This window comes from Megalobrama amblycephala, linkage group LG6 (assembly GCF_018812025.1).
Source record: "Megalobrama amblycephala isolate DHTTF-2021 linkage group LG6, ASM1881202v1, whole genome shotgun sequence".
NCBI lineage: Eukaryota > Metazoa > Chordata > Actinopteri > Cypriniformes > Xenocyprididae > Megalobrama > Megalobrama amblycephala.
In genome coordinates, this window is record NC_063049.1 from 30560720 (window position 1) to 30584187 (window position 23468).

Sequence of the window (23468 nt, forward strand, 5' to 3'; positions counted from 1 at the left end):
TAAAGTGACAAGAATATGTTTTGTGTGCCAAAAAACAAAATAATGACTTTTCAACAATATCTATTGATGGCCAATTTCAAAACACTGCTTTGAATCTTTACGAATCATTTGATTCGAATCAGTTGTTTGGAGCGCCAAAGTCACGTGATTTCAGCAGTTTGACAGTTTGATACGCGATCCGAATCACTGATTCAAAATAAAAGATTTGTAAAGCTTCGAAGCTTCATGAAGCAGTGTTTTGAAATCTGCCATCACTAGCTATTGTTGAAAAGTCATTATTTTAGTTTTTTTGGCGAAAAAGTATTCTCGTCGCTTTATAATATTAAGGTAGAACCACTGTACTCACATGAACTGTTTAAAATATTTTTTGAGTACCTTTCTGGATCTTTAGAGGTTCGGTGGCATTGCTGGCAATAGAGGCCTCACTAATCCATCGGATTTCATCAACAATATCTCAATTTGTGTTCTGAAGATGAACAAAAGTCTTACAGGTGTGGAACAACATAATTAATGACATAATTTTCATTTTCGCGTGAACTAACCTTTTAATCTTTATTATTACATTGCAGGTCAATTTGCCTGTTTGGAACCTGAAAAAAAAATCATGACATCTGTCTGATATCTAGATGATATGATGTGATGTCATATTAACAATATGTGTAACACAGTCAAAATAAAGCTCAAAATGTTTGTTTGTATTGGTTATAAAGGGTAAGAAAGGTAAATAATGAACACTGTCAAATGATTCCTGACAAAAACAAAACAACTGAAACACTGTATCTGAAGGGAGAACATCTTAAAGGAAAAGGTCAATCAAAAATGAAAACTGTGGTTTTATTTTCTAATCTGTATGACATTCTTATTCTGTGGAACAGAAAAACGCCATAAAGGTAGTTCATATAATTTAATTTCATACTAGTGCACTATATTATAGTGTGTCCTTTGGTCACTTTATTTTTCGGAACAGTGTGAACATTGTTCAGACCATCTCCTTTGAAGAAAGTCAGTCAGGACTGAAACAACATGCAAGTAAATCATGACAATTTTCATTTTTGAATGAACTATTCCTTTAAAAAAAACGCAAAATAGAAAGAGCACTGCTGTATGAAGGCGTCTCCTGAGAGTGTCGCCATCTTGTAATCCTGCTAGCAGCAGTCTGGACAGCGTCATTACTCACCTTAGCTACAAATTAGACACGTAACGTTTTATTGCCTGTGATTAAATCATGAAGCCATTTTCAAGGCAATAAACTCCGACCTCATTGGAGAATGAGGGACTAATACTAAAGGAGGTCGTCATATACTAAGAAAACAACCAAAGGCAACTCTGCCAGGCATTCATTTTCAATGGAAAAAGAAGTGTGACAACTACAGTAGCCCATCAGATAACTAATGTTTGTTAGTATTACAAATTTTCTATCAAACAGAGAAACTGTAATGTCGAGCACAAATAATAAGCCAATGAAACTTTACAACACAAAAATCTATTTCAATTCTTTCTTCAAGCATGGAGATTCCTGTTCATCTACAATGTGACTCTTCAGACCATCAAACCCTGGATGTTAACCACTCTCAACACTGTAACAGTTCATAAACCTGCACAAATATGACATTTCTGAAGAAAAGGCCAAGAGATGACTCACTGCTATGCAAACCAAAAGTCAAGAGAATAATTTGTACTCATTTAATCATTATATGAATATAATCACTGCTGCTTGGAGTGACATACCAAGTACAGTTCAGTAGAGGTTATGTTTACAAGAACCAAACCAGTACAAAAGAGACATCAAAGTAACTAAGCAACTGTTGTTGGGTTTTAAACTCTCTGTTACTAAAAGGCATTATATTAACTTCTCTAATCAAAAGGCTAATATCCTTGTATATATATATATATATATTTAAATTATTAAATTATATCAATTAAATATGCTTACTGATTTAAAATGATCAGTTCTTACTGATTTAAAATGATCAGATGATAGTTCATCTACGTATCACAAAGGCAGTGGAAGCTGGGACAATCTCCACTCTCACTGTCCTTGGGATAGAAAACACAAAATATCACATAACATTAGCCTTTACTTGCATATGGACGCATATGAGATCTGTGCCACCTCTTAAAAGGTTACATTAAAGTTGCTTAAATTTTGTTGGGTTCACAGTATATTAGAGGGCTTCCAGCTTTTCCGTGCATGCTGCTCTGCTAAAACAACAGAGCCCTGCAGGACACGGAATATTCATATCGGACAAGGACACTATGTAGGCCAGCCTTTAAATGGGTGAGGTTGCCCTCTCAATGGAGCTGCTGGGTTTAACTTCTTAAGAAAGTTTGGATAGGAGGCAAAAAGCAGGCAAAGCTCTCTGGATGCATTTAGGAAAATAAGTATTCATCAAACTGAATGAATGGGACCAATTTACAGTCTCAGAGAGTATCATTTCATAAATGTAGACTAGCAAAGCTGCTTTTTCTTTCTGAATGGCTGCCATGGCAACAACCACATGACTGGCTCAAAACTCAAGCTGAACTCGTATGTCTGTTCATTGTGGTTTGTGGTGCAGCTGGATTCAGGCTACGGCGAAGCCAAATAATGCAACATCAAGCTTACCAACCTGTTTTGCCCTGTGTTAATAAATATCTGCAATACAGATGGGACAAAAACTGCTATGAGATGCACAGGAGCAAGGTAAAATGGCAAATTGCTGGTTTATTTATGGTGGTAATATGCTTTTGGTAATTCAATGGTACTATTTGAAGTAGCACAGAGAATCATGTTGATACTATGATATATGTCAAATTACCATTGTACATTTTTTGTACATGATATGACATATTAGCCAAAAAAAAACTTACATATGAAGTTTAATTACTAAGATTATACCAAGTGCTTCTTTGTATAATGTTATAAATTATTTGGTGTTAAAATATGTTTGTCTGGGTTTTGGTTATTATAAAATCTATAGCATAAATTGTTACCATATGCATATTATTTTAAGGTTAAATCCGCAAAACCAACTATCAACACTACTCCCCCGAAAACCTATGGCCATCTACTTGTCAAGTTTAAGAAAAGACAGGTAGGACAACTGAACTACATCGTTTCATGACCACCAGATGCCGACATTTCCGTCGATAATTATCAAAGGAAAACCATCAAAGATATTTATCAAGGGAAGTTAAGTTAATATATGTCAGATCATTCTCTCATCTATCATAACCAGCTCGAAGAAGAACGGGTTTCGAGAATCGAAAGAGACAATCAGATGCTTCTAGATAAAATGTCCCATATAATGCAGACCAACGGGGGAGTTGACTGTAGAAATGACTATGTAAAGAAAAGGTAGCCAACAACATAATATTACATATTTAATCATTCATATGATATTTAATCATATCGAATATTACACTTTATGGCTTCTGTTTCAGTCTTGGCACAGAAAAAAGACAGCTGGAGCTGCTTCGCATTGCCAAAGAGAATGAGTGGATCCTCCAGCGTTTGTCCAGCTGCAGGCCGCGGTACAGCGTTCACGTGTGGCACGAGCAGTGGCTCAAAAACCTGGAGCTCATGGAGAATATAGGGAGATATCCGCGTCTGTACACAGCACAGGTGAACAAATTATTTCTAAAATGTACAGTAGAACAAATATTTCCCATTTTGTCTTTATGTAAACATACTTAATATTTATTTGATGCATTTTTATCTACGCATTTACTGAGGTATTCGTGTTCGCGCATAATTATGCATTCTCTGACTTGAGTTTTTTCATATTCTGTGCTATTAAAAGAGATCCCCCTTGCCACCCATTTCAGCAGACAGATGGGAAGGTAGAGAACAAGAAATATGCAAAAAATGAGGATGAACGGTCTGCTAACACAAGGAATGAGAGGAAGGAAAATGATAAGAAGACGAAAGTTACATCTGAAGACGAAGCGTAATTCGTGCAAGACAGAGTTTACATTTTAAATACTTAATTCGTAAAGATGTTTTCTATATGTATAGAAGACTAGAATTAAATATTCTTATTAAATGAAGTGATGCTACTACTGCTTTGGACAAGTTTAATGATTTTGCTAATAAAATATCAATCATAACCACTAGGGGTCACTGTCAATGTTCTTGATATGGTTATTTTTTTTTCTTATTTGATCATTTATCTTTTTTATTCTTAATTGTGTGTTGTATACTGGCTCTATGCGATATACACATCACCTGTACAAATTATAAATCTAAATAAAACTATTGTCTGACATATGACCAGATATAAACATAGGCTATGACTCCTGAAAGTGAACAAACAAATAAAACATGAGATTTTGACATTTTATCAACACATTCTGTCTGTTTATATGAAATATATGGTCTATGAACTCTTAAATTAAATGTTAAAAATGAATACATATAATAAATAGTTTTTTAAATGACAGGCATGGTTTTTATCGATTAGCTATGTCTGACTTTGGGATCACGAGAAGCGCGATCATAACACTGCTCAAACTCTCTGTTATCGACTAAGCGGGTCTGATCAAGTCGCCGAACATCACAAGGGTGGAATTAACTGAAAATGTCTTTTGGTTAAATTCATTAAGGATTAGTGACATCTCTAAACAGCTGGCATTGACATGGTGTAAAAAGCGAATGCACAGGTACGTCTAACATGTATGTTATGCCATGATACCTGTATGCTGTTATTAGTTTATCAGACAGCTAGCTTTGCTAACTTTACCGGGGCCTTTGATGGATGAAACAGGAAATTTGACGTTGTTGTCAGAAATAAAAGTGTTTGTATTAAGTATATTATGTATATATTATGTAAAATAAGCGCAACCAAACCTGAATGTGTCTAAATGACAAGCCTAGCAGATTAAATGAATGAAATGCTCTCCTATAGCAGCATCACTGCTTAAATGTGACATATCTCAGTATTCATCTGTAATTATTCGCTCTGTAGCACTCTATTGTGTGTTAGCATGTTCGCTAATGTGCATTTTGCAATACGTTAAACCTATTTACAGTTTTTCTCATCCTCTTAGTTCGCACATGATCTGTGTTTAGTTTGCTAAAATAATAACACAGCCGTGTTTGTAATAGTAATGCAACATGTAGGGTTAAAGCTCTGCAACAGTCGTAAAATTAGCTCGACGTGTATATGATAAAAGTATAATAAATCCAACTGAATGCGATTGTACTTGTCCTACTATGGCGAAGGCTGATTGACGCTTACCTGATTGCGTGAAAGGCAGAAATTAGTATGTTGGCTCTAGTCAGGTGGGCGGTTAGTTGATTGGACGCTCGTACCGCTAACGTCAGTATAAACTTATTATTATTCATGAGGAGGCCTTCGCCATAGTACAGTTCTCAGGGAATCACATGACACTATTGAAACTCATGTTTTCGTTTTCCGGTCTTTTTGAGCCATTACTCTGTAGTCTGTATTCATCATTTGGTCACACACAGTTACTCTAAAGTGCTGTTTCTGAAATTAGTGGATAATAGATGATAAATGCTGTAGTGATTGGCTATTACTTTCTCACTGACATGGAAGGAAGATAAATTGTTTTATAAATCTTAATTGACTGAGTGTTTGAACTGATGTCCAGAAACCCTATTGTTATAAGGTCAACTTCCCCTACAGTCTTTCTTGTGATTTTGTTTTTCAGGTTTTGTTCTGTAGTCAGCAATCCTGTGTAATCACATGTCCTTATACATAGTGTTTTATAGTGAGGTTAACATTATGTAGTTCTCATGACTGACTTCCCCATAAACTTGTGCTTTAACCTAGAGTTGCGTTGATTTCAGAGAGGTTTTGTGTATGATGTGGATTCATGGGGACCTCGAAAGCAGCGTTTTTTCAGACCTGTACCTCTTAATCAAAATTGTGCATAATTTATTTCTGTGGGGTTATTTAAGGATATTTGTGAAGCCAATTATTATTTTCCCAACAAATTCAGGATGTTGCTTTTTCCAATATGCACCTGTTAAAAAAGTGTTTGTAATAATGCTCCACTTTTAAAGGTGCCATCGAATTGAAAATTGAATTTACCTCGGCATAGTTAAATAACAAGAGTTCAGTACATGGAAATGACATACAGTGAGTCTCAAACTCCATTGTTTCCTCCTTTTTATATAAATCTCATTTGTTTAAAAGACCTCTGAAGAACAGGCGAATCTCAACATAACACCGGTGTACGCCCCCAATGTTTGCATATGCCAGCCCATGCATTCCCAGCATTATGAAAGGCATTACACAAGGGCAGCCAGTATTAACGTCTGGATGTGCACAGCCGAATCATCAGACTAGGTAAGCAAGCAAAGACAATAGCGAAAAATGACAGATGGAGCAATAATAACTGACATGATCCATGATAACATGATATTTTTAGTGATATTTGTAAATTGTCTTTCTAAATGTTTCGTTAGCATGTTGCTAATGTACCGTTAAATGTGGTTAAAGTTACCATTGTTTTTTACTGTATTGACGGAGACGAGAGCCGTCGTTATTTTCATTATTAAACACTTGCAGTCTGTATAATTCATAAACACAACTTTATTCTTTATAAATCTCTCCAACAGTGTGTAATGTTAACTTTAGCCACGGAGCATAGCCTCAAACTCACACAGAATCAAATGTAAAAATCCAAATAAATACCATACTTACGCGATTAGACATGCTGCATGACGAACACTTTGTAAAGATCCATTTTGAGGGTTATATTAGCTGTGTAAACTTTGTTTATGCAATGATAGAGTCGAGAGCTCTGGTGGGGGTGGAGAGCGTGAGCAATTAAAGGGGCAGCAGCCCTGAATCGGCGCATTTCTAATTATGCCCCAAAATAGGCAGTTAAAAAAATTATTTAAAAAAAAATCTATGGGGTATTTTGAGCTGAAACTTCACAGACACATTCAGGGGACACCTTAGACTTATATTACATCTTGTAAAAAAAACGTTTGATGGCACCTTTAAATGATACATGCTTCAAGTAAAAGTAATATTGAAACATTTAATTATATTATAATAAAGATGCAGTTTATTATTTTTTAAAAGCTTTCAATATCGTCTTCATCAACCAAAACAAATACCACTTTTTATCGTGGAAGATTGTTTGTCTGTATGTGGGTCAATGACATGACGTGTCCAAATGCATTATTTCTTATTAAAATAGTTTGATTAATTCATGACATAGGGATATCATTATAAAACCTATTTAGTTTGAATGCGTTTTCAGTACATTCAAATAGTAAATATTATTTTATGTTTTGGTATCTTAAACCCCCAAAATGTCAGGCGGTGCACCCATCCACACCCATAAACAGAGTAAGAAAAATTTTAAAATGGTGTTAAATTCAAAATAAAGTTTATGTTTGAAACCTTGCATATAAACAAATTGTATAAATATCAGTAGTTTTAAAGCTGTTGAGATCATTGAAAAACTTTTGTCTGGCAATTTGTATTATCTCAGATGTCATGGTGGCACAACTGCAACTGGTATTTTATTATGAATTGACAAAAGTAGTAACAGTAAGCATGATAATGCAGCATCCAGAGGACCTTAAATGGTTGGGGCTAGAAGGGATACAGCTACGGCCAGATTGTCCTACCAGGGCTTACTGGGCATGCACACATCAATATTGCATCATTTTTGTCATGCTGAACAACAATTCATTGCTGTATTTGCATTATTGTAAGGGTAAGTTTAGGGTTGGGGTAGATGTAGATGTTAATATATCACAATCAGATAAGTAGCAATTTTAATTTATTGTTATTTTATGGCGAGATTTTGCGTCACTTCCGGCCGTAGCTGTATCCCTTCTAGCCATAACTGACCTTGTGGCAAAGTGAAAAGGTTTGCATCTCTTTTAAATACTGATAAAAGTAGCTACTTTCAAGAATGGGTAGGTTGGTACACTTTACGTGTCAGGTGGTACAACCAATGTAACATGAGGAAAATGCTATATTATCATAAATATCTAAAAAAAAACTTTTTAAAAATCCAATGTATGAACTTGCTAGCATAGGCAAAAGTCTTTAAAAGTAAAATTGGATGGTAAAGATACCTGGCTACTTGAATGAAATAATTATAAATTAATATTTATATTTGGTTGTACCACCTGACAAAAACAGTCAAAAAATGATTCTAAACAGTGTTTTTATTTAACAATTGAAACTTGTTTAAACACATTGTTCTTGACTCAAAGACTCAAAGGTTTAAAAGAAAAAATACCTTTTTTGTGGCAAGAAAACCTTAGCATTCAAATATAATCAAATGTAAATTAAATAAATGTATTTGGAATTGGTTTGATTTGGTTTGTCCCGCAGGGGCAGTGACATGGCTGCCGAAGACAAGGCTTCCTCCTCGTCCACTGCGATGGACTGGAGCTCTGAGCCGCCACTCTCTCCCACCAGTCCCTCCCATCTAACGCACTTCAAACCCCTGACCCCCGAGCAGGACGAGCCGCCACTGCGCTCCGCTTACAGCTCCTTCGTCAGTCTGTTCCGTTTCAACAAAGGTGAAGCAGAATTATTTCACGTTGTTATGCCGTAATCAACATCTGCACTTGCATTTCTTTTCTTTCTTTTTTTTTTAAAGTCTTTAAATCATTAATTTGCTTTCAAAAGTTCACAGTGTGTTTTCTGTCATCAAACACTTATTCATGGATGTCTCCCTCCATTGCATTGCTTTATGCAATTATGCGAATGCAGTCCCTTTTAATGGCACTTATTTAAGTTGCATAGTATTTTGTATTCCTGATTGGCTGTTTGGCTGTACACACCAAATCTTAAGCGTAATCATTTTTATCATTTGAGTATCTTTTGATTTCTGGAATAAAAGTTCAAGGTTATGTAGTAGTCATTCTTCTTTTAGGGGATGTACTGGATTCTGCTGTACTGGAAATTCCAAAATGGCAGAGCAGGGAATTGTATTGAAGAGTCATGTGACAGTGCTTGAGATGTGCCAAGAACACAGTGTGCATTCCACTCGACGACTTCTTTTATTCTCATGTTGTTGTTGGGTTTTTTTTTGTCCCTTTGTATAATATCAACAGGCTATTCCTGCTGGAAGCATTGCAGTACAAGACTGAAAAGGGAATCATAAAAATGAAGTTATAAAAGCTTTGAGAAATAATATTTAGGCGCATCCTGTCCAGTATTCACATAGGAGTTTTACTCCAAACTGTTCATAGGGCTGTCAGGAATAGATGATAGAATAAATGCTCTCTATTAAAGAAGTAGTACACCCTAAAATGAGGGGTAAAAAGCTTACTGTGAGAAGATGAACACTTTAGAGAAGTGAAACTCTATATTGTAAGGAAGAAAATCAAACTGGTTTAACAAGTTCTGCCTTCATAAGTAACACACAGATTCTCTTTTTCTCTGTTATAATGAAGTTGCATTTGTGTTGGACATTGGTATTTAATGATTATTTTTAGGTAATTTGATCATCAAGTCAGTGGAGCTGAAGAAAAATCTGATGTACTACAAGAGAGACGTTTCAGGAATTCAAATTACATTTTTTGAATATTAGTCTTGATTTACAGTTAATCAGTGTGATTATCTGTAAAATTTTAAATTCAGACTACATTAATAGTGATCAACTCTCTAACCTCTCCCTTTCATTTCTTTTAGAAAAAACAGGTGCAAACATTGCACCAGCAAAAAAGCTTGCTAAGCTTGGTAAGTCTAGCTTTTGTACAGAAATAAAAGTATAGTAAGTGACATAAAGTAAATAAAAGTATAGACTTAATAAATGGGTAAAATGATTTCAGGATAAGAAGATTAAAAGAAGAAATGTCAACACAATGCAAATTCAGACAATCACCACAAAATTTGTACCTGAATCCACCATTTCCACTTGAATCTTCTACCTTTTGACCAAGCTTTTCTGTTGGTTTCAATTGTTCAGAGGAAGGACGGCCTCCTTCAGTGACAGAGAAAAGTCAGTCGGCTTCATCATCACCGCAGGGGCCACGGCGTAACTGGTCAAGTCCCTCCCATTCCATACATGGCTCTGAAACCCACAGGAAACATTCGGAACTTCTCAGAAGAACGTCCACTGCTTCAGGTACAAAAACACAACTTTACATATACCCATTTGTCTTTTAATCTGTCAACTATTATCATCCAGGTTTTTACATTGCATCTTTTGATTTTTGGGGTGAAATATGATCCAGACATGTTCAGTAACCCTATTCTTTTATAGAAGAGAATGCTAAAATCATTTTGTTCTTCCATAGTTAAAACCATTGTTCTGAATTCCTTTAAACATGCTCTTACAAGACTTAGAAAAGGCAACCCTATCAGTGGTCTCTTTGATTGATGGCTAATCACTGCAGCCTGGTTCTCGCAGCACTTATCATCGAAGATAACATTGATTCAACGGCTAGACTCTGCCCTCATGTGATCCATACCACTCTCAGGAGGGCTACTGGACATTTACTATAAGTTAAAAAAAAATCCAGGCAATAATTCAGGAAATTCATGAAATGTAGTTTTTGTGTAACACTAATGCTGTAAAACTACATTCTAGAATTATGAAAATAATTTGAGTGGTAAACAGGTGTGTTTATGTTCTTTTCTGTTCACAGTGGAGTGGGAAGGTGAGGATTCCTAATTTTATTTCATATGTGTGAAGTCAGTTTTATAAATCCCTGAAATGATTATCTGCTTGTATTCATCAGCACTGAGTTGTATACTGCAAAAAATAATATATATATATATTTATCAGTGTTTTTTTTTGTTTGTTTGTTTTAGAGATAAATGTCCTTCAGAAACAAATATACTAAAGCTTGATTTCAGACGATATGTTATTTTTTTACCAAAATAGCTTTGTCTTATTATATACATAAACCTAAATTTTGGTTGACTTTTTTTTACTGGCCAGTTAAATCAAGGTAAACTTGATTTATCTGAAAACAAGTCTTAGAATCTTATCTGACTCTCTAGTAAATGTTTTAAGGATATTTAGATATGCTTCTTGGAAAATAATGCAAAAATACCGATTAAGAAAATAGTTTTTGCAGTGTATAGTTTTAAATTAAGCACATTTGTTGCATGTGAAAGGGTGTGCTGAACGGACTGCCTGAAGTTCTTGCTCGACTCCTTTGGTGCTGTAAAACGAACATTTAGTCGCTGATCTTAGTAATTTCATATGCTTCTATTCATTCATAGTCTATTCATGAGAATCATAATCCCACAAAAAATCCTAAGAATACTCACTGGCCTATGTCGGCTGACATAAGCAGTCATTGACCGGACCAAGAGTGCTGGTGGATATTTCACTGCAAGCTTTGGTTTTGAATGAGCATGTGTGCTGTGTTTTTTCACCTGCATATTGTACTTTAGAGTAGGATTAACTTCTTAAATTGTACATTACTGGTGCTTTTGTGTTTCTTTGCATTTATAGAGGGTCGACGGAAATCAGAAGCCCCTCTGGGCAGCCACGATCCCCGAACAGCTGTCCAGCTACGCACAGCCCTCAAGAGACTTAAGGAGATCATGGAGGGGAAAAGTCAGGTATTGAATTCCAGTGAACTAGTTGGGAAAATTTCTATAGAGATGACTCAAAGCTTATAGATAAAAGAGGCAATGATTCAGATGTGAATGGAATCCACTACAGAGTACAACAGTGGTGTTTTTTTTTGTTGTTGCTGTTGTTGCAGTTGGATGTAAGAGTTGTGAATTATGTCTTTATGTTCCAGGACAGTGATCTGAAACAGTACTGGATGCCGGATAGTCAGTGTAAAGAGTGCTACGACTGCAATGAGAAATTCACAACCTTCCGACGGCGTCACCATTGTCGACTCTGTGGCCAAATCTTCTGCAGCCGATGCTGCAACCAGGAAATTCCTGGCAAGTTCATGGGCTACACGGGTGAGTGTTGTTGGGGTGTTTGCTGTGGGGAGCAAGGGTCTCGTTCTGACCGCTGGTTTGTGGACGTAGCCTCTTTAAAGAGGCTTTCGACAAGAAGACGAGCAGCTATGTCAGTTTAAGAGTAAGAGCACCTCTAGCATGCTGAGTGTGTTTGCGGTGTTTTTTTGGGGGTTTTGATTTAAATGGGTTGTAGTGTGACTTTTGAACTTTGTGGACTAACTGGTGTGATTCTGAAAAAGGTAAGATTTTGCCTGTGCACTTTGACCTTTTAGGAGGAATCAGTACTTACTTAAAAAGCCTCATTATTTCCTTGATTTTTCAGTTTTTTGCAGATATTTTAATGCTGTAAACTCACCTTAACTAGCATCGTTGGTGAACCATGGTTGTAAGTCCCATTGAACTCTATTGGTAACGACCGAACTTGCGACCATAGTTCGCTTCGGGAAACGCGCCCCTGATCATGACATTCAACTAAATTGAATTCTCTGAGAAACTGTTACCTTACTTTGGTTGTTCTTATTAACCGTGTTGGATTTGGACCCCAAACATTTAACCATAGACATTTGTCAGGTTACAGTAGTCCAGAGGTTTACAAAAGGGGAAGTTCTGGGGGTCACAAGGGAGTCCATTCTATGGGGTCCATGGTAAATTTCACATACTTTTTTAAATAATATAATAAAAAAAGAAAAAAACAATTAGAGCTATCAAAGGGATAACAATTAATATTTAAAATGACTTGCTTATTTTTTTAATGTAACAATTTACCAATTTTATATCATAATCATTCCATTCTTTCTGTTGAAAGCCAAATCTGTGTTTTTGAAAATTTGAAGAAAAAAAAAAAAAAACTGGTTGAAATGTACCCAGCTTTTTTTTTAATCAAAACTGAAATTGCAAATATTGCATTTACAAGTGTATTGTCTGTAATCTACGGAGCCCCTAAAGGGACATGGTGGTAGAAAAAAAAAATGGGAAGGAAGGAAATTTTACTTGGTGGTGGAAAAAAAATTTAGGATGGGAGGATTTTTTTTTTTTCAAATCTTTTGCGTTCCCTCGCAAAGATGTTTTGCGTTCCCTCGCAAAGATTGCGTTCCCTCGCAAAGATGTTTTGCGTTCCCTCGCAAAGTTATAATCGTTCCTTTGCTGTGAGCTCGGACAAACACTTCCTCTTTAATGTCCCGCTGGCTGGCAGTAGTGTTTTAGTTAGTAACATACGTTAATAATGCACACAAATAATGCGCGGCTCATAGAGTTTGAACTTGTTGGACTCAAAAATGAATGCAGTCAGTGCTTATGTCAAGCAGTTCGGTTGGTAATATATTCACAGATTCGAGCTTCCCGGATTAATAACTCGTGAGCTAAACGTTGTTAAAACACAAATGCAGCTACTTCCAATCATAGTAACCTAGACAACAAGCTACAACAACCCAGTTTTCCTCAAATGTGTTTTATAATAAATTGGTCTCTAAGAGCAGGCGGCGGAGATACACGCCTGAAGGGACCGTCTGAAAAGTGCAAAACCCGAAACCCTTTTGCTCATTTTATATTATGAAAAATACTCAATAACTTCACTGTAACACACTGTACTGGCACCAAATTCAGTTCATACATCACTGCTCTCCTGCTGGTTATAGGTACTACAACACTTAGTTTGGCAAGTAGCACTTAAAGGCCTTCTTTACACAAATGATGTTGGTACACAGGTTACATACAACAGCTTTTGCATGATAATGGCTTACTGGATTTGATGGCATTACAATTTATTTAATATTTTTACTAATAACAGTTAAGTTATTATTATATTATTTTATTTAATAATTAATAATCATAAACGTTATGCTTTTTTTTTTTTATCAAACTAAGTGTTGGGTTTTGCACTTTTCAGACGGTCCCTTCAGGCGTGTCTCTCCGCCGCCTGCTCATAGAGACCAATTTATTATAAAACACATTTGAGGAAAATTGGGTTGTTGTAGCTTGTTGTCTAGGTTACTATGATTGGAAGTAGCTTCATTTGTGTTTTTAACAACGTTTAGCTCACGAATTACTAATCCGGGAAGCTCGAATCTGTGAATATATTGCCAACTGAACTGCTTGACAGAAGCACTGACTGCATTTCTTCATTTTTGAGTCCAACAAGTTCAAACTCTATGAGCCGCGCATTATTTGTGTGCATTATTAACGTATGTTACTAACTGAAACACTACTGCCAGCCAGCGGGACATTAAAGAGGAAGTGTTTGTCCGAGTTCACAGCAAGGGAACGATTATAACTTTGCGAGGGAACGCAAACATCTTTGCGTGGGAACGCAAAAGTTTTGCGTGGGAACGCAAAACATCTTTGCGAGGGAACGCAATCTTTGCGAGGGAACGCAAAATATCTTTGCGAGGGAACGCAAAACATCTTTGCGAGGGAACGCAAAAGATTTGGAAAAAAAATTCCTCCCATCCCAATTTTTTTTCCACCACCACGTAAAATTTCCTTCCTTCCCTTTTTTTTTTCTACCACCATGTCCCTTTAGGGGCTCCGTAGTAATCCTCAGATTTTGAAAAAAATATTAGTTTTTTTTTTTTTATATTGCTATTTTTATTTCAGTTTTAGTTAGTTAGTTAGTTAGTTTAGTCAGTTTTAGTACTTATTTATTTCCAGTTAATAATTTTAGTGCCTCAACTTTTTAGTTTATTACCAGGGCAACATTTACATTTTAGTTTAAGTTTTTCAACTAGTATTTATACTAGTTCTATTTCAACTTTATTTCAATTAACTGAAATGCTTTTAAATAATTTCAGCTTTAAGATAATAACCTTGGTTGGTTGTCTAACTTCTTGTCTCTTGGCATTCTGCAGGTGATTTACGGGCATGTACGTACTGTCGTAAGATCGCGTTGAGCTACGCTCACTCAGCTGACTCGAGCTCCATCGGAGAAGATCTCAGCGCACTGTCAGACTCGGCCTGCTCCGTGTGTGTGCTGGAGCCCACTGAACCACGCACACCTGTGGGGGGTCGCAAAGCCAGCCGGAACATCTTCCTGGAAGAAGACCTGGCCTGGCAAAGGTGAAGCCACAGAAAAGGGGCAGGGCATAAGGACATATCACTATCTATTCCATTGTTCCTTCTCACTTTACCTTATCCCTATGGTGTTTCTCTGCTCTGTTTTAACACTTCTTTCTTACCATAATCTTTGCTCTTGCTGTTTATCTCTTTCACATTTTCTGCCTGATGATTTATGATTCATTTAAAGCATAGAAGCAAATTGGTAGTTAATAAACAATGTGGGATTTACAACAAAAAGTGAACCTTAAGATGTTGTTTCTTTGAGGTTTATCTCCATTAAAGAATAGTTTGCTGTTAAAATCATTTTAAATGCAGTAAAGAATGTTGCTGGGTAAATTTAATGAAACCTGTCAAGAACATGTCTGGGGTTATGTTTCACATTACAAATCAAAAATAAGAATACATTCTATTGTCCTTAAAGAAAATAAAGCCTTTGTTTAGGACCATTAAGATATTTTGCATTATATTTTGATATTTTGATAATATCATCATATTAATTAAGCTGGGGACCAATTATTATTTCTGTCATGTAATAAACAATGATATATTAATTAAATTAGTAAGTATTTATACATTATGGTAGCATTATTTTTACTTTCATTTATGATTGAGTTGAATTAAAAATTGGAAAAACCATTGACAATAATTGGAATTACAAAAAAAATGTAAACTATTTAATGCATAATTGTCATGAAAGTAATTTTACAATCTTTTTTTTTAAGTTTTGGAGTGAAATATGATCTGGGCATGTCTTGTGGGATTCCTCCTTGCTATGTTTTTATTCTACTGTAGTCAATGTTTACTCTTTTATGAACCATGAAAGCTTTTTGATCTGATGGTACAACAAGCGTAGTCACAGGACTATTATGATGCAAATAAACTTCAACCCTCTCTGCTCACCTTTATTCAATCAGCTAGCTCCTTCTGCTCATGGGTTGTGAGTCTGTCTCAGTGCTCATCTTTTCTCCTTTCTCTTTCCATGCATAGAAAAAATTCCATTGGGATGAGGAAGAAGTGAGTTTTAGTGTTACTTTTGTTTTGCATGACCTCCTAGAGAAGACATGCTGCTGCTCTTGAGTGTGACTCTGTTTCGTGCAAAGCTTGACTGTCATTTATTAACAGTATTTCAAAGGGAAATGATAAAGCTGTTGCTGACATTTATTTGTGTGAATGTGTGTGATCACTGTAGTCATCAGGAATCCCAGAACAGTGGTCTCAGTTCCAGACTTACAGCAGTCCAAGAGGATATGGGCAAGTCACCGGCCAGAAAGAGGTGATTATGGAGTATATTGGCCAAGCATTCTTTGCTCATTTCAATGCTTATGTTAACAGACTATACATACAATGTTATCCATCTATTGCTTGTGTTAAGGTCAGCTAGTGTGACGAACCTGGCTTTGGACCGTTCCAGCTCATCCATGGTTCCTGCCTACGAGACAACAGTTAGTCCACAGAACAGCCGGGCCCAATCCAAAATGGACCACAGCGAAGAGGAGCGAAAGATCCTTCTGGTCTTACACCAATTCCTCCTCAACTTTCCTTAACATTTGTGTTGTTATAGTATGTTGTTATATAATAGCTGATTATTTTGTAGGATTCTTCTCAACTTAAAGATCTGTGGAAGAAGATTTGCCACAACAGTACGGGGATGGAGTTCCAGGACCATCGTTATTGGCTGCGTACTTACCCCAACTGCATTGTTGGTAAAGAGTTGGTCAACTGGCTCTTACGAAATGGCACTATTTCAACTAGGTAAGAACCTTAATTTAATTTAAGTCTTAATTAAGCTGTAAAAGTATTTTATTTTCTTTGCGTTCTTCTGAGTCAAGTCACATTTATTAATATAGTGCTTTATACAATACAGATTGTTTCAAAGTAGCTTCACATGAATAAACAGGAAAATAACAGTGTTAATGTTGTTAAACTTTCGATTATTCTGACACAGGGCTCAGGCCATAGCTATTGGGCAGGCTTTGGTAGATGGACGCTGGCTTGACTGTGTAACCCATCATGATCAGATCTTCCGTGATGAGTATGCCCTCTATCGCCCTCTGCAGGTCAGTATAAGCATTATGTGCCAGTTATGTTAAATCCAAAATTCAGTTTCTGTTGAAATTACATGACTGTAATATAACTGGGAAGACTAGTTACATGCTAACTGAAAACACTATTTTTGTAGTTCTGATTTGTTTTTTTTTATTGTGATGAGCACTAGACAAATAAAGTGGAATTGGTTTGATTTTCTTCTGTCATCATCTTAGTAATGTGTTTGTTGACTTTCAGAGCACAGAGTTCTCTGAAACCCCCTCTCCAGACAGTGACAGTGTGAATTCTCTGGAGGGGCACTCCGAACCGTCATGGTTTAAAGACATCAAGTTTGACGACAGTGACACTGAGCAGCTAGCGGATGAAAATGACTATGTCACACCAAGTAAGCATCTCATGACTGTTGATATCCTATAGCAGTCAGTTTGTCTTTCCTTCACCAAGTTGCTGCCCTCTCTCTCACAATTTTCCAGACTCGGCCAGCCCCAGCAAAAGAACATCCGTCAGCAGTTTCCATTCTGCGGTGGACAGTGACTCAGCCGCCTCCATCAACCTAAACATGGAGCAGGACAATGTCAATTTCCACATCAAGAAGCAGGCCAAGTACCCCCATGTGCCTCCTTACCCAGCCGAGCAAAAAAGTATGGAGCCCCATGACCCGTTCACCCCAGAAACCGACATCCATGCACCAAGTGAGGAGAGGCGGAAAGGCCCATTGGCCATCCTGGTTTGCCTCTGTCTGCTTCAAAAGCAGCACTAACTCACTGGCTTTGTTCCAAACCCTAGTGAGCTGCCTCACTGTATACTGTCTACATAGGCAGCTACCTTGTAAGGCTACAACCTAACGGCATAGAAACCTCATTGATGACTTGATGCAGTTTAATATTCAGGGTCAAAGAGTGGATGTAAAATGGTGCAAAATTATTGTGCAAAAAAGTCTTGACTAACAATCCCTTAGGAAAAAAACATAAAATAATAATGATAATGACCTCTTTAATAAGCACAAAACACATTTTAATTATTATAATACTTTTTTATTAATTCTTTTATTTAATTGTTTTCTTAACAAATGCTATCTCAGGTTAAAAAAATCTACAGAGATCTGCATAATGCTTTCTAGGATTGCTTTATCCTAAAAGAATACATGTGCCACTGCCTTAGACTTGAGCTAAAATGAGGCATTTATGTGACAGAATCATTTTACTGCCTTGTGTTTGTATCAGGCTTTGCATCAGAAGCATGGAGGTGATGCCTGAAAATCCTATCTTAGGTAGGCAGCTCACTAGGGTTTGGAACAGAACCAATGTCTTGCTGATCTGAGACCTACCACTCAATACTAGTCCAACCCTCCAAAATATAATTAACAACGGAAGTAACAGCCCTAAATATGGCATACAGTCCTGCATGACTGATTTCTTCCTTCCCAGCCTCACATGATTTCCCTTCCCAGTCCAACATTTCATATTAATGCATCTCAAGTTTGTCTTACTACCTCAGAAGCATGGCTGCCTGCTGCGTCATCCGTGCCTCATAGTTATAAAGCAGTAACACTGACTTCCACTTCCTCAAAAAGACTTGTTGAAACTAATTCATTTTCATGTACTAGACTGAAGCATCGCCTTATTGCAACATTTACTCTGTTAAATCGATATAATCCAATGTGTCTTCTGATGTCCACTCATGACTGTCCTGTCTCACATACACTCTCTCTCTCTACATCAGTGGAAGTCCTGCTCTCTGAAGATGGAGGTCAGCATATATCCATCAGTGATGCCTTCATAAAAGGTAATTGTTTCTTGCATCATTTATTGAAAGCTTGGGGTTTCATTTAAAGTTACAAATAAATCTGAATCTGGCGAGTAAAAACAAGGGTAGAATGGTCAAAAAGCAATAAAAGAGTAATATGAATAGATGAATCAAAGTTTGAGCTGTTGTGGTTCCATCATAAGGACACCTATGGGAAGTGCAACAGAAAGCATGGGATGAAACTTCACCTAATTTTCATAAACTGACTGCTTAGAAGGCATTAGCTCTGCACAGCTGTCAGAGTTTAAAGAACAGCAATAAATAGAAAAAGTCATTTGTAATTGTGAATGTCTTTACTGCATTTTTAACAATTTAATGCGTCCTTAATGAGCACAAGTATCAGTTTCTTTAGTAGTGTACATGAACTATGTCTTATCTATGCTGATGGGTTTCTCCTCCGTAGAGTCTTTGTTTAACCGGAGGGTTGAGGAGAAAGCTAAAGAAATGCTCTTCACTCCTCTCGGCTGGCATCACAGCTCCTTGGACCAGCTGCGGGAAGAGAACGGGGAAAAGAAAGCAATGGAGCGTTTACTGTAAGACTTCTGAAAATTGCTATTTTTAATGCATAAGATGTCATTTTAGGTCAGTAACTTGTATTCATGAACAATTAGGAGCAAAATACTTCAAAAGACAGTGTGGTTGAACAATTCCACTGTGACATGATATCATTAATATATGAATTATATGACTTCTGCATGCTAGATTCACTGCTGTACTTTTATCAGGATCAAGTAAAATACTATATATAATAAATACTAAATGAAATTACTATAGTGGATTCTAAATATAAACAAGTGTTCACACAAGCATCACATAAAAATCACATGTAAATGTGGTCAGGGACTTTTGGAAACACACATCATGATTAATGCTTCCTCTTTAGGGGCCATATTACAGAAAGATCCTAACTTAAGAATCCTATCTTATCTGTTTGGTAACCATGGCAATTTCAGTTAGGATTTCATTTGGGACAAAAGCTATTACAGAATGACATTTTTTTAAAGTTCATTATCTTATCTTAACTACAGATAGGAAAAGGGTATTGCAGAAGAATCCTAACTCGACAAAAAATCTTAACTTTAGGACAGCCCCACTGGTGTGCTAACTTCAAAATTCACATAATAATACTCCTGTCTGAGATGTTTGATGGTGGAAAGACTTTTTGAACACCCAAATGATATGCTGCACTTTGACGACAAAACACTGATAAATTACAGACTCCCATGAAATTTCGTGATAGGCTTTGCCTTTAGTAAGAAAGATGAGATTTTGTAAGATAGGATAAGGATCGTAAATCAAGTTAAGATTTGCTTCTGTAATACGAATTTATGAAAAATCCTAAATTTACTTATATCTAAAGTTAAAGGTGCTAAAGAGGATGTTTTGTTTTATACATTTTTGCAATATTATTTGAAACTGTCTTTACTAACTGATAAATGACTATTTATTAGGTGCACTGAAAGGAATAATATTAATATACATCATCTGTGCACGAGGTAGGGCCTTAAAAACATCAGCCAATCGTTTACGCGATCACCTCGTAAACGATTGGCCCTCTGGCTTGTCAATCACTGCCATTACGTTCCTTGTGAAAGACGTGCGCGGATTGGCCCTCTGGCTTGTCAATCACTGCCATTACGTTCCTTGTGCGAGACTTTCCACACTCTACAGGCTCTCCGCATGCAATGTTTTTGTCAGGAATCAGGAGTAACATCTGCAGATTATGAGTTACCTGCGGTGAGTCCGACATAATGAATCCACTAACACGACACAGCGAATGCCGGTGGTAAACACTCGTGTTCCAATACTCGTGCACGAGTTTTGGGAGGCGTTCCCTCGAAACGAGCTGTGAAGGAGGGGGGTTGTTCTTACGCATGCGCTCATTTAAAAAATTCACCAACAGTCTTTGGTTTCTCAGTCGACGAAAAGATCCTCTTTAGCACCTTTAAGACCTAAGATAGAAAAATTTTTTAATACTCCCCCAGGTCTGCTAATCACAGCCACATGATGGCGCTACTGCAGCAGCTGCTGTACAGCGAATCGCTGTCTCTATCCTGGCGTGACATCATCGTACCTGTGGTGAGGCAGGTGGTGCAGACGGTGCGACCGGATGTGCGCAGCTGTGATGATGACATGGATATCCGTCAGTTTGTCCACATCAAAAAAGTGAGGAACGCAAGTGGATGCAAAATCAATGAATCTGGTTGTGCTATATAAAATTGTCTAATACTGGATATTTTGTAGATTCCAGGGGGAAAGAAGTTTGACTCTGCTGTAGTGAATGGCTTCGTTTGCACAAAGAATATCGCACACAAAAAGGTTTGTATTGATTCAACATTATACCACAGTGGAGGTCATATGATATTTGTGCTAACAGTGCCGGGACTTTCTCAACAGATGAACCCTTACATCAAAAACCCCAAGATCCTTCTCCTCAAATGCTCCATTGAATATCTATACAGAGAAGAGACCAAGTTCACCTGCATTGACCCAATTGTGTTGCAGGTAATGGCCACTAACCCCTAAATGATCTCTGTGAATGTGATTTCAAGACTATTTATCATCAGACAATATGCTAAAAACACAGGAATCTGAAAAATTTCATTTACAATTTGCTTTTTACAGGAGCATGAGTTTCTGAAGAACTATGTTCAGAGGATTGCTGATGTCCGACCAAACCTGGTGTTGGTGGAGAAGACTGTGTCCCGTATCGCTCAGGACATGCTACTGGAGCACGGCATTAGCCTTGTGATTAATGTCAAACCTGTTAGTATACCATCTTTAAGGCATTGTTTAAACATTATTTCCACATTGAACATTGACAATGCTGTAATCAGAGCTGTGAATAGTTATTTTGATCTAGTTTGGGGAAGTTTCCAGTAATAACTCTCTTTAATCGCCACAGCAAGTCCTGGACCGTGTGAGTCGAATGACTCAGGGAGATTTAGTCATTTCAATGGATCAGCTCCTTACAAAACCTCGTCTGGGAACCTGCCACAAGTTTTACCTGCATTCCTTCCAGCTGCCAAATGGTGAGTCTCTATCCCTATCTGTTTATGATGTATGTCACTGTTTTTTTTTATTAATGAAGTTTAAGTTAAACTTGTTCCCTTTAGGGATGCAATAGGCACCATATGGGCTATTAATTGATTAGTATCTGTTCCTTTGACATAGTCTAACACAAACTTAAAGCTAAACTTTAACATTTAATAACATTGTTCAGTGTAATCTTTAACAAATCTGAAAATGAATATCCATTTTTCATGCTGTACATTACAATTCTGTGATGCTTAAATTCACTTGTTAAGGACAGACTTATGATTTTCACCAAATTAGTTTTATTCATATTTTTCAGGTCTGTCATAATTTGTTGGTTTTTTTGGTAATTTAAAAAAAAAGCTTTGTAAAATTCACTTTACAGATGAACTGAAGACCCTGATGTTTTTTGATGGCTGTCCTCCTCAGCTGGGCTGCACTATTAAGCTCCGCGGTGCCTCAGAGTATGAACTGGCACGGGTGAAAGAGATCATTATTTTTATGGTGTGTGTGGCATACCACTCACAGCTGGAGATCTCTTTCCTCATGGATGAGTTTGCTATGCCTCCCAGCCTGGCTGAGAGTTCCTCCTTCCCTTGTCTGCTGGAAAGCACCACTTTGGAGGAAGAAGACGAGACTGGTGGAGAAAGGGAGAGCCAAGATAATGATGGGTCCACGCTGGGGGATGACAACGTCACCCTTCTTCCAGATGCAGACTTTGAGCCAGGACTTCAGGAGGTTATCAAACTCCACAGTAGAGAGCCTTCCATCTCTGAATCTTCTTATAAAGATGGAGAAAGCCCCAGAATACATAAAAATGGTTCAGTTGCGTCCTCTTCTGGAGGAGAGGAAGAGATTATAAAGACCTCCACACCTCTTTCCTCCTTCTCTTCCAGCCTTCCCCAAGCGGTGTCACCACCTTTCCTGAATTCAAACCTGAAAGAGATGTCGCAGGAAGTGAACAAGGGGCCAGGTGAGGAGGAGAAGAACAAAGAGCTGGAGGAGACTCTGGTCCAGCGGGACAGCACAAGCTCTGAGACGTCCCTTCCACCAGCCCGGCTCTTCAGGGATCCCTTACAGGATGACACAGACCTGTTTGTGACCGAGCATGTAGCTTCCTCAGATGATCGCCTCAAGTCCATCTCAGCTTTATTTAAACAGGAGCTAAAAGACGTTATCCTGTGCATTTCACCTTTTATTACCTTTCGGGAGCCGTTTTTGCTCACGGGGGCTGGACTGCGCTGTCCTAGCCGGGATTATTTCCCAGAACAGGTTTACCTCTCACCTCTATTAAATAAGGACTCGAAAGAGCTGGACGGACGCCGCAAGAGGCAGTTGCTGAAAGAGTCTGGCCCGAGTTCTGGCAGCCTGACTAACGGTACTGTGTCGCACCTACGGCCCATCCAGATTTTGCCCTGTCACAAACTCACGAGTGCCCGTATAGCAGAGCATCTAGGTAGCAGTCGGGATCTGGCACGCATGCTGGCTGACTACCGTGCCCAGGGAGGACGCATTCGGCAAAAAGAAGGAATGCTATTTCGTGAGGCCCCGCCCACAAAGGCTCCAATAAAGGCAGATAGTGAAGAAGATAAAGGAACAGGAATGAGTGAAATGACATGGGCTACTAAGGTGGGGGGTTCTCATCTGCTAGTATGTTTATTCTGT

The 23468-nt window shown here is 37.5% G+C and overlaps 3 protein-coding genes across 16 annotated transcripts in view; 2 read left to right on the top strand and 1 right to left on the bottom strand.

Moving 5' to 3' along the window:
• Positions 1-5238, bottom strand: part of fgf14 (fibroblast growth factor 14) — a 160070-nt gene extending 154832 nt beyond the window's left edge. The window contains exon 1 of the mRNA XM_048193870.1: positions 5220-5238. The gene's annotated coding sequence lies outside the window, so the exon portion shown is untranslated. The remainder of the gene's footprint in view (positions 1-5219) is intronic.
• On the top strand, positions 2500-4322 carry cfap97d2 (CFAP97 domain containing 2). Of its 3 annotated transcripts, none has more exons than XM_048193866.1 (5): positions 2500-2683; positions 2994-3074; positions 3219-3337; positions 3424-3604; positions 3811-4322. In XM_048193866.1, the coding sequence occupies exons 1-5, from the start codon at positions 2588-2590 to the stop codon at positions 3931-3933; spliced, it is 600 nt and encodes a 199-aa protein (XP_048049823.1). In that variant the 5' UTR covers positions 2500-2587; the 3' UTR covers positions 3934-4322. The 3 variants fall into 3 exon arrangements, with proteins under 3 accessions (XP_048049823.1, XP_048049822.1, XP_048049824.1); XM_048193865.1 differs by having other exon boundaries at positions 2514-2683; positions 3808-4322; XM_048193867.1 differs by having other exon boundaries at positions 2527-2683; positions 3783-4322.
• Positions 4486-23468, top strand: part of pikfyve (phosphoinositide kinase, FYVE finger containing) — a 28554-nt gene continuing 9571 nt past the window's right edge. Inside the window, exons 1-23 of one of the 12 annotated variants that reach the window (XM_048193851.1) lie at positions 4486-4641; positions 8313-8503; positions 9621-9668; positions 9898-10056; positions 10580-10591; positions 11398-11507; positions 11693-11864; positions 14708-14915; positions 15903-15929; positions 16105-16188; positions 16288-16426; positions 16510-16667; positions 16861-16972; positions 17199-17346; positions 17435-17653; positions 18684-18746; positions 19171-19300; positions 20753-20933; positions 21012-21086; positions 21165-21272; positions 21393-21533; positions 21673-21799; positions 22189-23432. In XM_048193851.1, coding sequence (XP_048049808.1) covers positions 4634-4641; positions 8313-8503; positions 9621-9668; positions 9898-10056; positions 10580-10591; positions 11398-11507; positions 11693-11864; positions 14708-14915; positions 15903-15929; positions 16105-16188; positions 16288-16426; positions 16510-16667; positions 16861-16972; positions 17199-17346; positions 17435-17653; positions 18684-18746; positions 19171-19300; positions 20753-20933; positions 21012-21086; positions 21165-21272; positions 21393-21533; positions 21673-21799; positions 22189-23432 — 3864 coding nt within the window. In that variant the 5' untranslated portion in view covers positions 4486-4633. Of the gene's footprint in view, positions 4642-6240; positions 6297-8312; positions 8504-9620; positions 9669-9897; positions 10057-10579; positions 10592-11397; positions 11508-11692; positions 11865-14707; positions 14916-15902; positions 15930-16104; positions 16189-16287; positions 16427-16509; positions 16668-16860; positions 16973-17198; positions 17347-17434; positions 17654-18683; positions 18747-19170; positions 19301-20752; positions 20934-21011; positions 21087-21164; positions 21273-21392; positions 21534-21672; positions 21800-22188; positions 23433-23468 lie in introns of those variants that run through there. The other 11 variants (XM_048193857.1, XM_048193854.1, XM_048193853.1 and 8 more) reach the window with 11 other exon arrangements.